The sequence below is a fragment of the Anabas testudineus genome, chromosome 19 (assembly GCF_900324465.2).
Source record: "Anabas testudineus chromosome 19, fAnaTes1.2, whole genome shotgun sequence".
NCBI classification, from domain to species: Eukaryota; Metazoa; Chordata; class Actinopteri; order Anabantiformes; family Anabantidae; genus Anabas; species Anabas testudineus.
The window spans coordinates 6,623,497-6,639,886 of NC_046628.1; the positions used below are offsets into that span (position 1 = coordinate 6,623,497).

The window sequence follows — 16,390 nt, forward strand, 5'->3', positions numbered from 1 at the left end:
TGACACACTTTGGTCTCGGCTGTCCTGTTCTGCCTGCTGTCTGCCTGCTTAACACACATTCTCTACAAATAGAAAGAGGTACCTCGCACACAGTGTGCACTATGAGCCGAGAGATGCTGTAACTGCAAGAGGAACGTCAGGAAAAAGTCAAAAAGTGATGAGCGCTGAGTGAAGCGCTGAGTGAAATGGGTCGCTCACGACCCAGATAATTAAAGATCATTTCGTTTTTATGATCTACCAACACCATCATGCACCTGACCCAGCGCTGATGCTTTGCCCTGCATCCACACAAATTATACCTTAACCTCCACAGGAGCTTGTGCACCCTCTAAAATCTTGATAACAGGTTACTCTAAAACCCCTATTCAATTATTTACTGACTGCTTTGTTTATCACACAACCACGTATCACTCAGCCTGGTTGAGTCTTCCTGAATAATTGATGCCCCGTGTTTGTTGCTAGTTGTTTACTGTGAACTCATCTGCTGCACTTAACTGGAAACTGTGGTTACTATAATCTGGTTAATCCTCACTGAGCCTTAGTTACAGAAACTGTCATGGCTTAATGATGGAAACGGACCACATGAACAGCCCATCACTAAGTGCATCCTATTATAAACCCTTGGGTAGCATTTCTGTTGTCCAAAGATACTATTTAACAGAGAGTATTATATGAATAAACACCACCTAACACAACTCAGCTGTGTCACACTAAAACTATGGTCACTGAAAGTGAATGAGAGCATGTAACATTAGGTAGCAAGAAAACAGAAGGCATCTAAAGAGTAAGAATCGCTGGTTTACAGTCCAGTAACCTGCTGTGTATCTAACCTGTTGACTGGAAGACCCCGGGGTTGCACTGGCAGTACCGTGAGGCAAAAGCCTCCATCATACGGTCGATCTTCTGGGCTTCACCTGGCAAACGAAAACTCCACAGGAACTGCCTGCAACAGAAGACGAGGTGGATTTCATTTATGGTGCCAGAGGGTGTCAGGGTGCACACAGGTAACAGTAGATGTAACTGATAGATTAGGTTAATCGCTCTGCTGACCGTAGTGCTTGGACAAGGTTGAGGTCGGCGAACTCGTGCAGCTCCACAAAAGCCTGGAGCACCTTGATGTTGAAGTCATCCCTGTTGGAAGAATGAGAAAAACCTGAGTTCAAACATTATTCCACCTCTAGCCATTTCTTGTTTTCAGACAACAAGGCCGCCATCTGGAAGATCTCACAAGACCTCAGAGAAGATGTAAGATAACGCCAAACAAAATGAGAGCCCCCGAAGATGAGGTGAGGAGAACAATATGTCTTCCACGAACGCATTTCTTAACCTGGATTCCTCTTTTTTCAGAGTTCATGTTTGTGCCATTATTCACACCGGATGCTCAGCAAGCCTGGAAGCAATTTAAACAGCTGGCCAGCGCTGAATGTTTCCCCACCCTGGGGTGGGGGTGGGTGGGTGGGGGGTTAAAACCAAACCCAGACAGGCTCCATTCTGTGAGAGGTTTGTTTGGCAATTGGATGAGTTTTGAAGGAAAAGTCAACAGCTGGTCTCAGGCTGCGGTCACAACTTCTCTGATCATGTTTGTGGAACATCAGGGTGCATGATCCCGATCCTGTATCATCTCTGTATTGTGTATTGGTCAAATGAAATCAGGAATTTTCAGACTTGGTGTTTAATGATTTTGTGGAAAGCCTGAGTGGAGTACAAAGAGGGCTGGCCATACGAGAAACAAACAACAAACTCGAGTTGCAATAACATTCTTGGATTATTTGAATGGTGATTTTGTTTTATTCCCGACTGTGTTTATGACTGCATCGTAGCCCATACTATTGTCTGACACCAAATAAAATAAATCCGGTGAGGGTTACATAGGTTATTGCTATAGGTACATTTATTACAAAGAAGCTTGGATGTGATGTGGTGTTTGTAAAAATGAAATCGAACACACATGTTTTTTGGTGTGTGGGCAGTGAGTGAACTGTATGTGACAAACAGAGTTGAATTATACAGGAACAATAAAAAAGGCTGCCAAACAAGAACTTATTTGTGAGTCTGACGCCCGCTGTCTATCCTCCTTGTAGCTATTGTTTCTTTCACTCTCTACCTCCTTTCCCCCGTGTCCCTCTTTCTGTTTCCCCCCCTTTCCAGTTCAGCATGTAATGACTGGTTCCTGGTCCTTGCATAAGCTCAATTAGAGATAATTACTGAGAGTGAAGCCTCAGTCTGTGTTTAGGGTTTTCCACTGGGTAGGTGGCCTCTTTGATGATCTACCATGAATAAATGCTACTGCCAACCAGAGGAGTCTTCACAGTACCCCCCCTCCTCCTCCTTCAGCCTCTCTCACTGTGTGTGTGTGTTTCATTGTTTCATCTACTGGCTGTATACACTTGCACCTGTCCTTAAATAAGAGTTGATGCGACTTGCTGTAGGGTTAAAAAGACAGATGGACTCTTCTCAATTGTATTCCTTCTTACCTCTTCTAAATACAATCACTCATGGGGTGTTTTGTGTCTCTCTCTCTTTAAAAATTTTTCACTTAAGTGATTAAATCTACAGAAAAAGGGTCCTTGAAAAGAAAATAAGTTGATATTTAGGTTTTGTTATACGTTGAGTTAATGTTAGCTATATTTTGCAACATTACATTTTATTCAGTTGTTTTTATTGTCATATTTTCTGTTTTATTCTACTTTAGTTTATATGTTCTACTTTATATAAAATGTGTCCTTTCTATTAGTCTTTCTTTATGTTTTATGTAAAGCACTCTGAACCACCTTGTTGGTCAGTGTTGGACACACGAACACATATTTAGTGTGTAGATCATCATATGTAAGGAGAACCTTCTCCTCCAGCCAGACAGATGCTCTGTCTTACCGCTCGCCTAAGTAGTCTCCAATGACAGTCTTGTTGAGGCCCTCGCCCTTGTAGAGGAACTGAGCGATGTCTTCGGGGGTGTGCTGGAGGAGGTCGTTTTCTAGCAGGAACTGGATTCCCTGTAGAGGAGGAGGAGAAGACAAGATGGCTGTTCAACCAACAATGACAGCGTTGCATTGCTTAGACAGAAGCACTCTTCACACCAACTCAACGTCGTTAAAAATCTAAAGTTTAGGAAGCCACACTGGAAGACGTGATGGTTCACAACAAAAGTGCGACTGGTACAGAACTGAGAATTAAAAATAACACCACGTGTACCTTTTTTGGATCCATGTTGAATTTCTTCCTGCCCATGGCGATTTGTTTGTTTCTCTGAGATGTTTTACTGCAACGCATAAACACAAATGTAGATATTTGATCAGGTATCTCTACATGCTAGAGATACCTAGCACTGAAAATAACTGTTGATTGGTTGTTGAGTACCTGACTGTCAAACAGAACAATTATGCTTTGTTTCTGGGCTGATACCCTGCTCGTTATATATTTGCAAGTTCATGCTTAAATCTAATCTAAAAAAAAAAATGTGTGCACAGAAAAGGAGTATGCACTCATAATGCAGGCAGGTATTAAAGTGATGGGTGAGAAGAGAAAGCAGAAATGACAAACAGCACACACCGTAGACACAAAACCATTTATCTTCAGTACAGGGAACACACCTGATTGGTTTATGTGGGCGCATCCTGTGCCCACTGACAGACTGTTTGTTTAATGCAGCTGCTGGTCTACACAGACCTTTACATGCTATAATGTTTATATCACACAGAATGATGTGGTTACCATATTGCCAGTGAAATATGTAAGAAGTCGATATTTTATCCATACAATCTCTGGGCTAGGACTGGTTAACATGAAAACTTCGCTTCTGTGTAAAGATATCTTGTCCAGCAGTATCTGCTTTATTTTTATATACAACCTACACGTCATTCGAAACAAAAAGCACCATTGTAGACCAACTGTCTTTGAAACATGCAAATTTAAAACCAAACTAAGAGTTAATGACTGAACTATGAGACGCAGTCCCGATGGCTGTCATTTAAGATAAGAGCTATTATCGGTGTTCTTTAGAACTGCATCCACCACTGACGTCATGGTTTCTATATTTTCTCGTGGGTTTAGGGGATGTTAGTGAACTGAGAATCCATATTGTAAAAATGAAAGTCTTTTTTCTTAAGGCTCATAATATTTTTAGATCTTGTATCTTTTTATTTCATAGATTCACAGCACAGTATTGTTGCTAATTTGCAGGGATACCCTACTGCCTTTAACAATAAACAATACAATTAATATATAGTGAAATATCATGGATTTAAATGTATAAATAATATGTGAAACATCACAATGAGCAATAAACAAAACCAGTTTAATAGAGTGCAATATAAAAGTGCTGGTTATGTTTAGCTGGACTGCATCATATCAACTGTGACTAACTATGACCTAAATAAGGTGAATTTTTAAGGCATCCTCGCTTACCTTTCCCCGACGCAAGTCAGCTGCTCGATCTCCGTCATGACCTCTGCTATCTCAAACTTCAACCTCTGGAAAAAAAGAAGGGCGACGGGTCACACTTTGTTTTGTTTCTTTCTTTAAATTAAAAAAAAAAGGAAAGTTTACTGTGCAGAAGCGTTACCGCACGACAAAGACAGAACACTCAGAACATTTGTGGGTGCGCAAAGACTTGCTGTGAGTCAATTTGCATTACCTACAGCATGCAAATTGACCAACAGCACTGCGGTAGATAGGCAAAAAGAATGGAAATGTCAAAGAGTATTAATAAATCATAAGTTTCCAAAGTATAAATTGTTCTTCACAATGTACAATCAAATGGTCTACTAACAGCACTGTAAAAACAAGACTGAGACAAGACAGAGTTATAATGTGCTGCTGATCAGAGGCTGCAGCTACTGAGAAGAAACTCAAATACATGCTGCATATACTGTATATGTTTCTACGACCAAGCACACACCTCAATATCATCGAGCAGCTCTCTCTTCCTGCGTCGAATGTTTGACAGCTCATCTCTCTCCTCGAGGGACAGATCCTCAGGAACTGAAACAAATCATGGAGAAAACACAGCAGACCTTAACTTTCATTTGTGCAAAGCTCACATCAGTCTTTCCTCTCAGTTCTCCGAGCATCCTGCACAGCACATAAAAGAGAAGATCGTAAGGCAAATAACAGGACTGTAAAAGATGAGGGGAAACAGAAGTGAGCCCTGAATTTAATCTAGTACCTACAGGTTCCTGAAGACTTGGAAAATAAGCCTGAAGATTTATCCCCCTCATACAGTGAAATGACAAGGGTGCCGCTGCTGTTTCCCCTGGTTCTGTTGGAGCAACACATATCAAAAGCCTGCATGTTCGTCTTAATTAACTGAAGAAAGCGATGAGGCGAAGGCTCTTAATTATTCCACTTGAAAGTGTTTTGCCTCCCTCCCTCCTTCTCCATTTGGCTCGGGGGGAAATTCTATTAATAAAACCAATCCAGATTAAGTTTTCTTTCATTAAATGTGAATTTGGTTATTTAATACAGCCTACAACCCTGGGTTTCCTGGCTGTGAGGCATTTACAGCTCCAGGTAAAAATGAGTAAATAGCGAGGGTGACTTGTTTTCTGCTCTGCCTTTTCTCCCATTTCACTCCCTCTCAGTCTTGGTTTTTGATTCTTCTTCTTCTGCCCTCTCTGTCTCATTCTCAATGTAATTTCCTTCTCAATTTTCTCCATCTTTCTGATGTCCAGGGAGCCTGTGCGATCTTCCTTTATGAGCGAGTTCAGAGCCGCAGATTGGTGCCTGCATGTTGCTACAGGAGAGATGCATAAAAGAAAACTTCACTTGTTATTTCTCCTGGCAGGCGGGAATCTGTGCCAATTAACGTAAACGAAGGTCACGGAGCTCGAGAGGAAGCATTTAGCCCACTTTTAGCTTAACAGCTTGTAAAAGAGCTGCGTTCACGGGGAGCCGAGTGTTGTTATAGACGGTACTCACAGTAACAATAACAAAAAAGGTGCTTGCTAAGCGAGTTATGCAATCGTGAGACACGGTGATGAGGTCAGGTAAACAGCAGGAGAGACAGATGAGGGATTTCCTTCATGGCCCAAGATTTTAATAGACAACAGAAGGGGATATAAATGCACAATGAGACTGAAAGTATGAAAAGAAAGATGTTAATTAGCGCTGCTAACCTCCAGCTAAATCCCATAGCATAAGTGCCACTATAAATTAACATAACATCTCATCAGCTCTTGCAGGAAAAGAAATGAGGCTCTTTCGTGAAAACGTGGAACTGTTGCCTTAAACTCGCTGCTTTATTTACGGCACTGAAATTAAATGTCAAAATCAATGACACATACAACCAGCTGCACTTTAACAAAAGCCTCAAGGGTTTATGGATTTAACTTAATAGACTAAAAGTGATTGCCTGGAGCAGAGACTGTAATTAAAAGGTCAATATTTCAAAATGTGCGTTCCAGTTTTTCTAAAATAGGTAGATGCTACATCTTGGTAATAAATGTCTCAAGGTTATTGAGGTCATGAACGGGTAACAAACACAAAAATCTGAATACATAATGAAAATATAATCGTCGCTAAACTAAGATGGTGTAGATGGTGAGCGCTATTATTTAGCCGCGAAGAGCCACTGTACCAAAGTACAGAGCTGTTCATGTGACACGGTCAAGTTTAAATAAAAATGGTAATAAATTAATATTAGATATATTTTTTAATTATATTGCAAACTGAATATTTAAAGGGTTAACTTGCCAAAATGACAATTTTAAAATATCAGCAATTGCTAGTTATATAGCCATTTATTTATTTATTCTTTTTAGATATCAGGGCAATTGAACTAAAATCATTTAAAAAATAGTCCTGAGATTCTCCCATGTCATTTGAATAATTTGCCTAGAGGAAGATGTTGTGCACACAACAGACACATTTTCTATTTGCCCGAGGCCAAGCATTAGCTAATGGATATATCCACTAGCTCCAACAATGTGCACGATTCCAATCTTAATTCATTACAAATCTAATGTATAAAGTAGAGGTGCTTCCTTTAATAAAAGTCCACCATCATTAATGGCAAAGCAATTCTATTATCCTCCAATCCACGTCTCTCTTACTGGATCTGCTGTAGGATCTGCCTCTCAAATCACACATCTGATAATATAGAAGACTTTTAACATCAGTCCTAACATCTCGGTTCCAGTGAGTAATCTCGTTTAGTGGGGGAGGGGGGATATCTTCAACCGAGGTGGTCACCAATTAGGTTATTAAGACACTGCTCCCTGTGACCCTCTATGACTCATTCAGGAAATGAATTTAGTCTCTTCAGCAAGCGCAGAGGGAATCGTGAGGTCAAAGGTAGTCATTACTCCAGACTTGTTTAAAACAAACACAGTCACGCTTGAATGATAATATACTAAAATCATTTATAGTGTGAGTTATTGCTTCTAGTAAACAAAGGTCCTTGGGAGGGTCCGATTGTCCAGTGGTGGGGTAGATGTAGTCATTGTGGCACAGGTTTAAATTTGTGTGCGTCTCTCACGTACATGTAAACGTGCAGAAAACAGTAACATATAAATCATTTCATCGAAAAGAAATCCATGATATGAACTTGAAGCCGTAGGTTGAACGGGTCCAGAGGGCTTAAAATCCAACATGTGCAAAGCAGAATGTGAAGCTCCAGTAAAGTCCCCCCTAAAAACAAAATCCCTCAAAATCTACTTTTAGGGCTAAATCCCCAGCTGCTCTTCACACCCAAAACTAACAACTGTCCACGGCCACCCACTGAAAACTAGAGGCTTGAATAGCATTTGAACTAATGCAGGGTTACTTTGGCACGCACAACCATCCCCACTCTCCTCTAGTTCCCCTAACGTTTACAATGTTTAGTTTGGTTGTGACCAGTAAAGGCTGTTTAATATGACGGCCAGAGTGGGAAAAAAAAAAAAATCACTTGCCAGGCCTTGAGAGCCGATTCAGGAACTTCCCTACAACGATTATTCATATCAGCTATGCAGGAAAAGCAGCGAGATACTCAGAGCACATGAAGCTCAGAGTGAAAATCCCACGCTCACTTAACACTGGCTGCAGTCCCAGTTTTCACTGGCTCATATGAGTGAGAGAGGATTTGTCCAAATCCACTGGCTTTAAACTAGTGACTTTAATGTGAGCTGTAATATATTTTAAAGTGGATGAGCCTTATAAAAAAAAAAAACCTGTAACACAATGATGCACGTGTGAGGACACAAGAAGGCAAAGGGAAACTTCCTTTGGATTCAGACTCTAATCTGAAGGCCGATGCCCTAAATCCCTCTAACTGTAGACGAAGACTTGCTCTGCATTATGGCCGGGGTCACACACACACACAGACAGACATGTGGATACGACCGCACATGAGCACATACACACCATGGCCAGCTGGCACTAATCCCACACGCTCAGCCACCCCTCCGCTCTTTAAGCCCGGAATGAGTGTGTTAGAGCGGAAGTGCAACGTATAACAGCGTATACCCAGATGTTGCAGCCGACCAGCCAATGCCTAACCTACTTTGCTTCAGTGATGCCAGATGAAATAATGTGTAGCAGCATGTAGTCTGGTGAGGCTGTCTGCCGGGGCACTCTGGCTCTGAGCCACAAAGCGGGAAAGCTGGGATGTCAGCACAAGGGTCGATGTAAAGCACGGGGAGGTTGTGACACAGAGTTAGACAGGGATAGAAGGTCGGGCACGTGCATGTGTGGGCAGCATGACGATACTGTATATGGAAATAATAATAAAGTGACTAAATGTAAATCCAGGAGACAGTTTGGCATTTTGTCCTCAAATGAGATGTAATACAGGATAATAATAAAATAAAAGAAAACATATAAGCTTCTGATTATAGTGTTTTATTGTTGTGCTAATTTAATTAAGCACTGGAAGTTTGTACTGGAGTCTGTGATTACATAGGTGCTATAGGTGCTGTGTAAACGTTCAGCGATAACGTACTAACACCACTTCTGTACCGTGTGTGAGAAGACAGATTTGGGGAGCTAATATGGCTTCTTCTTTTTAACCACCTCTGGGGTCTTAGGAAGAATCTGGGGCTTGGGGAACAGAGGAGCCTTTATGCTGATTGCTGTGGTTAATCTGCACTTTTGGGAAGAGACCTCCTGCTGTGAGCGCATTTGTGGAAGTGTGTGATTGCATAGGAGGTGGTCTGCACTCCAAGTGCTCCTTATATCACACATCTGCTCAGCATCAGCACTATCTCAATATTTGATAAGATGAACACTGTTGGCAGGATCTAAGGGGCTTCAACTGCTGTCAGCCAAAGTAACCACAATCTTGTGATTTGACCGGCACTAGAATGAATTAGGTGGATGCTTTTTTTTTCTGGCATCTGGGCAGGATGAGGAGCTTTCACAGGCTGAGCGGAGCAGCTCACTGTTCAATTACTACAACAGATCTCAGATAATCATCCAGCCAGAACTTTAGAGGGAAGCTGTAAGAATCTAAAAACCACATTCATTCCAATACCTGCCCAATTCTCCTGCATGCAACCTATGGACTACAATAACTGGCTGTTCACCTACCATCCCTTGCTTTGAGATAACCACATTATTTGTAACATCTGTAGGTAGTCGTAATGTTTTGGCTTATCAGTGCATATTTGAGGGATTATTTCCTGACAGACACAGCTGCCTCTTCCTGTGGCTCTCAGGTGATTGACAGGAAACCAAATTAATCTAACGCCTTATCTGATGTGAACACGCTACCCTCCATTATTGCGATATATGTCTAGCTTGGGAGCAATTTTGAAATCTGTATCAGGTGCTTTTCATTCTGTAGAAAACAACGAAAGATGCTGACAATGTGCAGACTCCAGCCGAGAGATGGAGAAGATGAGGGTCGACCTGGATGATTGGCACTAGCGGATATGTTGAACAGGAGATCTGTGTCCAGGATGCCCTTGTGATGGTTGTCTGCCTGCCTGCAAAAACACTGATTTTGAAGGACCACCCTTTTTCAGCTATAGAAACAACCCACAAAGTTTAGATAATTGGTCTCTATCGGCTCCAAGTTCACTACAGTCCCTTATGGATGGATTATGTTAAATGCCAGGACATTTCACTAAGGTGAGAATGAGCTGGGTGTCGATGTGGTTCTCCATGTCTATTGAGCTGCAGGCCAAGAAACACACATCTGCCCTTGAGCCTCTCTGAACCCTGCCCACCACTGCACATCGTGTCGACATGTTCTGCTAGACTCGGACTCTACTTCTACTGAAATTAGGTTTGGATTACATGAATACAGTACAACTCTGCTGCACTCAATGTCTGTATGTGTGAGTGTGTGTGTTCCTCCCTGACTCTGGCTCATTTAATTTGCAGAGCCTTTTGTCTCCCATCTGCTCTGTGTCTTGCGCTTAAAGAGCTTCCCCTCTTGACAGCTCCAAGCAATAATTCCAGGCAAAGGGTACCTTCTATTTGCAACAGTAGAAACGCTGCCTTGCTGACAAACAGCTACAGTGTCTTGTCTCCCACAGACACACACTACCATGGTGATGGGAACATGTTGGGAAGGCTCCCCGGTCTCTCCCCTAACCAGGTCCATATGTAGTCTCAACACTTATGTAGTGCAGTTTGTTACGAGCTCCGACTGAATCTCTGCAAGTCATATGCCAGCACTGTGTGTTTGCTTATTTGTCTTGTTGCATGTGGTATAATGCACTGTATGTTTAATCGTCTAATGTTGCACCACAAAACCCATAATCTTGGCAGTCAAAATGATTTTCTGTTCTTTCCAAATCTCCCCTTAAGCCTTTAAACAACACAGCCAGTCTGCCGGGTCAACCGACGAGATTGTAAAGAGTATATTTTAGCACATTTTTTTGGCAACTGTGTCAACACAAATAAGAGACACATTTTGCAGTCGTTCATTTCAAGCTTCTGAAACGTGCTGTAGGGGATTTGGCAGAGTTGAATTCAAACTAGCTCCATGTTTTTACACCAAAGGGGATTTTTATTTTTTATTTTTTTTGCAACAAGGTGAATAAAACATGCATAAAATACACACACAGTGTACCACATTGTGTCTTTCCAAAGGATTTATACTGATACAGTATCTATCAATAATCATTTTAAAAGAAATTATTTGACAGTTGGGATATAAACTTATTTGCTTTTTTGCCAAAAGTCAGATGATAATGATTGATCTTCTCAATCATTATCATGCCATGTAAATGTTGCTGACAGCAGCCAGTTATTTTAGCTTAGCATAAAGATAGTTAATGGGGGAAACAGAACCCCAAAATATTGAGTTTACTCTTCTAGATAACTAACAAAACCAGAAAATATTCCCATTTAAGAGAATGGAATTAGTGTCTACTTTGCCAATTTTTGCTTTTTAAAAATCCATCAGGAAAATAGTTGGAGGTTCATTTTCTGTCAGTCCTACTATGAGACAGATCAGCTCAAACGCAATCTGACTTAGAAGCAGATTCCACGTGAAACACATCTGTAGCGTGACATTAGGCAGATGAAATATGCAGATGCAGAGAGAAGCAGATGTCTGAGCTTTTGTTTCATTGCTGTCTAGCCACTTGGCACCATCCACTTACTATAAGCCAGCCTCCCAGGGTGAACTGTAGCTAGAGAGCAGCCCCAGCTCGCCCCAACTGACTGTCTGATGCCCTCCCACACATTCTCTTAGAGCCACAACAAAGACTGTATCCTAATCACACCAAGTCCCCCTTCTTACCAACTAATCTCCTGCAGAAGTACAGAACAAGAGGCCAAAAATTTGCACAGAGTGCATTGTGTGGATTCACGTTCCTTTATACCTGCTGTGGAGAATGGGATATGAAATAACTGCATGAGGCCATGCGTCCATTACATTTGAGGAAAATGCTGTGTGCACTCCTTAAAAAGCCTATACAGACAAAAGTCAGTGCTGCAGTCAGTCAGAGTTTGTTATTTTGACACACAGAGTCACACGTTCAGTCCAGAATAGAGGAATTGAAGGAAAGGCCTTTCCCATTCAACTTTTCCCACACTCAGATAGAGAGAAAAGCATTGACACAGCAGGGTTATCACGGAACCTACACAGGAAACATGATCAAGGAAACCTCACAGGACCCCATAAATAAACATTATTCCACATCTTTTGACGTCTGCACCTACAAACATACTAGACGCTTTGTTCAGAGCCTCATTCGGCACAGACATCACTCACTCATTCTGTAAAGGTGTAGGAAAATTTTAAAAGGTGAACTCAGCTCACATTAATCCCTCGACTGAAGCGTCACAGAGCTGCAATAAAGAAGAGAACATGCAAGAAAGCCAAGTGCTAAAATCTATGGCCTCCATCCAGTCATTCAGTGTATTGCTTTCCAGCCAATTTCTGCTTCTGTGTTCTTTCCACTTCTCATTCCAGCTATACAATGATGTTAAAAATAGAAACACGAGTAATAAAAACACTTACAATTTCAAGCCTGTTGCTGATTTTCATCCATTTTGAGGCCAGGCCCTGTCTGCTCTGTGGCATGTAAACTGAGCAGAGGAGCGCCAACTCTGATTAGCGAGCGCAGTAAACATGGACTAATGGATTCCATGCTACAGCTGAGTCCCACAAAAAAAAAAAAAAAACACACACAGTGGCACAGTTTATACTTTATTCAGAGTTTAGAAATATATATGTAAGTCAGCCTATACTCATGTCCCAACAGCACCACTATCCACATGATGACTCTCACTGAGATGATATTTTGGACCTGATACAGCTCATTGTCAAAGCCTAACGTTTAACTGTCTCTTTTCTACAATCTCCTTAAGAGAGGCTGTTTTTTTTTTTTTACCATATGCACAGGAATAACAGGCCCATAACAACAGCACTGTTCTTAGGAAACCCTGATTTTATTTGGAAATTTCAACCAAATCCCAAAATAGGACTAGTCCAAAACAAACATTACTGAGATGACATTAAAATTGCAGTATAATATTATTATTTCAGGCACCAAAGGGTAGTGAAACAAACTGTAAACACAAGTTCAACACAAAATATTGATTGCAGCTGCTTTTTCACTGTACCTGCCTGAATTTGGGGCCCTGGCATCAAAGGTTTCATCCATAGTCTTGTGTTGTTTGACATAATGTTAAATAGACTTGAATGTTAGGCTTAAAGTTTACAAAATGACTACACCCTGACTGCAAGGTATGTGTCCTATTTTCCCTTCCACTAAAATATGCAGAAATACACTATGGGCCATATTTTGAAGAAAGGGAACAGGGACACAGGATTTTTTGAAGAATGGGAACCTAAAGCAGAAACGCAAACAAACCTCTAACTAGGTTTTTCTGTAAAGTCTGCTCTGAGTCAACAAGCTCGAACTCGGTTTGATGTAGGTACAGTATAACGCTGAGTGTAGCTGCTGAAAGCGACTGGAGAAGACAAATTTAGCACCAAGTGCCTGCGGAGTGATACCAGCGTATTAAGATGTGAACAATGTTAAGTGCCAGTGAGCAAGCGGCAGCGAGAGAGTGAGGGAGCAATCAAGAGCTCCTAATTAGCTTAACATTTGCAGCAAGTTATTTTAATCATTCACGCCCTGCATGTGATCTTTCTGAGCTTGTGTCATACGTTTCCAGTCTGATCACAGACAGAGTGCCTCTGTGCTATGTGACATCCTGTCACATGGGTCTGTATCTCTCAGACTGGCCTAATGCAATAGTGCAGCAGCGCACTTGTAGCACATGTGATTAACTGATTTAAGTGGGACATTTATGGCAACAGAAAGTCTCCATGGTTAAATTTAAACAGAAATCAAAAACTAAACTGGGATTGGGATGCTGTTTGTTCATCAAAGTCCATTAAGGATCCTAAATTTGAAGGATTTTACACCCTACATAATGATTTATGTTCATTATGCTCAACTGGGACACTTTTGACATAAGGGCATAAAGATTATGATAGTGGAAAGATAGGAATCATCATACCTACTTGCAGAGTAGGCTGTGGTTGTCTACTACACCATAACCTACTTCCACTTAAGCAAAGCTTCTTGGTTTAGTTGCAGGCAGTTCAAACACGAGGATAATGTGGGGAGGGAAAAAAAATGTGGAAGTTCAGATGAGGGTCTCCTGTCTCTGCTAATCTCTAAGTTTAACTGACAAAACTGTTATCACACTATAGCCGTTTGTTTACACTACGCTGCCTCCAAGGCCTTCGGGGCCACAAGGCGGTTTGGATTATCTGCAAAGAAGTATTGTGCATGTGTGCGCCTTTACCACTATCATAATAATAACTGATATGAGACTGAGATGCAGCCACCATGTGAGCAGTAATCCGGGAAAAACATGCACCAGCACAGCTTCAGTTCATTCAGTAAGATCATACTGTTAGGGCTGTGGCACTAAATACTCACACAGGATTCACCATGCAGGATACATCACTACAGCTCGTCTATGACACACTTCACCTTATCACGTGTAAGCTTCACTTAGCCTATAGATACTAATATTTTATATATGCAATTCAATACTGGGGTCAATGACTTGTATGCACTTTAAGGCACTCTTCCTATTAATATCTCTCTCTAGAGCTGAAACTATTAGTTAATGGACACATCAGCATTTTTGCAAGTTTCTGGATCTTGTATTCACGGACTTCTCTTTATGTATGTTTTGCATTCTTGTGCCAGGATGCAGTGATTCTGCTAAGCCTATCCTCCAGACCAAAGGCTGCCAGTCACATATCTTATCAATTTCCACCAGTGTAAAGGCTTCAAACGGCGCCGTGAGATAGTGAGAGCGACCTCAAAGCCTTACAGCAAGACAAAGGTGCAGGCATGAAAACAAATGCAATGTTTTTCTTCCATGACTTCAGCGTTTCTGAGCATGTTTTATATTTATATAAATGCACACACAGGAACATTTGTAGTCTTTCGCACCTGCGAGGATGAGGGGGATGCTATTTCTGTGAAATGCTCCTTTACTGTTTTCAATCATGACAACCGATTGTGTTTGTTTTCCTAGGCAGAACAACAACAACAAAACACAACAAACCCACAACATCCTGGATCTGAAATACCTCCATCCCCTCCGCACATCCGTGTTGCCGCACGTCCATCCATCCCTGCACACGGGCAGAGAGAGGGAGAGGAAGCCAGTGTGGGGAATGGAGGAATAACAAGCTTACCGTGATTGTCTTCATCCATATTGAACGTGGCGGTGACAGGACAGTCCAGCAGAAGGTGTGTCCGGTCAAAACCTCGCGGATAATGTGGTGTGAGTGTTTTTTTTTTTTTTTTTCCCGTCCCTTCCCCTGACGAGGCAGACGAAGCCGGGTGTTGCGCTGACAGGCGGGCGGCTGAAGTCAGACTGTCAGCGGCGAAATGAACAGGAAAAGGAGAAAAAACAAGAACCCGTTTGGGTGTAAATTAAAGGGAGGTCCTTAATTGTAGGAGGGACATTTCCGAGGTGTTCTGACCGCGATGTGAGATGGCACAGTCTGAGCTCCATCCTCAGCTGCTCCGTCTGCATTCACATCAGCTACGCTGCAACCACGCCGACGTCATCGCCAAGCCCCGCCCTCCTAGCATCCCCCCACCCACCCGCACACCTACTACTGTTACACACACACACACACACACACACACACACACACACTCACAAATAAAAAGTTATTATAGTCATACCTATTTTAACAGCACTCGGAAACATCAGGCTGTGAACACAATATTGTCCATTTAATTTATTACATGTATTGATTTGGCAGAAAATCTTTATATACGTAGTGTATCATGTACACACAGCATAACTCATAATGCTGTAAATGAAAAGAACTATCTGTGGCATTTTGTGTCTTCGCTAGTGGGTGTGTGTTTTTTAACACTCAGTTTCAGTTTGTTTAATGTTATTGACACAGAAACTAATTGTATTTTGTTATTTGCTGCATTTATGATCCACACCTTTTGAAAACTGTACTCACCAAACACTCTATAAGTTCTTCTGTTTGTGTGATAACCTCTATCCTGTCGCAGGCAAAAAGCACAGCAAAGCTAGTGTACACCACGTCTGGGAGAAAGTGGATATGATTTGTATTCCTCTGTCACCATACAGTACATCTGCCCCACATCTGTTATTGGTGATGCGGGTGTGACGCCACCTTTGAGGTGAGGGCCAAAAGAATCCACCTTCACTGCTTCCTGTCTGTCTCTGCCCATGTGAGCTCATGAGATTTACCAAAGGTTTTTCAGGGAAGGTCCCGACCACGCCAGCATTGACTGTACTGACGCGAGCAATATGAAGGCAGGACGCAGCATGCGGTCCAGAATTCAGGAAGGGAGTTGTGCTGAGGAGTCATTGTGCAGCAGGCAGACAATGGAAGAAAGTTGGAGAAAAGGAAGTGATGTAACTCCTCCACCCTCATTATTATGAAATCTGATCTGACCTGTGACACTTTATATGTAATTATTTAATCATT

At 41.8% G+C, this 16,390-nt stretch overlaps 1 protein-coding gene across 1 annotated transcript in view; it reads right to left on the reverse strand.

Moving 5' to 3' along the window:
• The window catches only part of LOC113156409 (cytohesin-3), a 24,701-nt gene extending 9,250 nt beyond the window's left edge, over positions 1 to 15,451 (reverse strand). The window contains exons 1-7 of the mRNA XM_026351545.1: positions 15,104 to 15,451; positions 4,895 to 4,977; positions 4,402 to 4,466; positions 3,190 to 3,256; positions 2,872 to 2,990; positions 1,051 to 1,131; positions 831 to 943 (exon numbers count right to left, since the gene is read on the reverse strand). Of these exons, the coding sequence (XP_026207330.1) occupies positions 831 to 943; positions 1,051 to 1,131; positions 2,872 to 2,990; positions 3,190 to 3,256; positions 4,402 to 4,466; positions 4,895 to 4,977; positions 15,104 to 15,122 (547 nt within the window). The 5' untranslated portion in view covers positions 15,123 to 15,451. The remainder of the gene's footprint in view (positions 1 to 830; positions 944 to 1,050; positions 1,132 to 2,871; positions 2,991 to 3,189; positions 3,257 to 4,401; positions 4,467 to 4,894; positions 4,978 to 15,103) is intronic.
• Between the last annotated feature and the right edge of the window lie 939 nt (positions 15,452 to 16,390).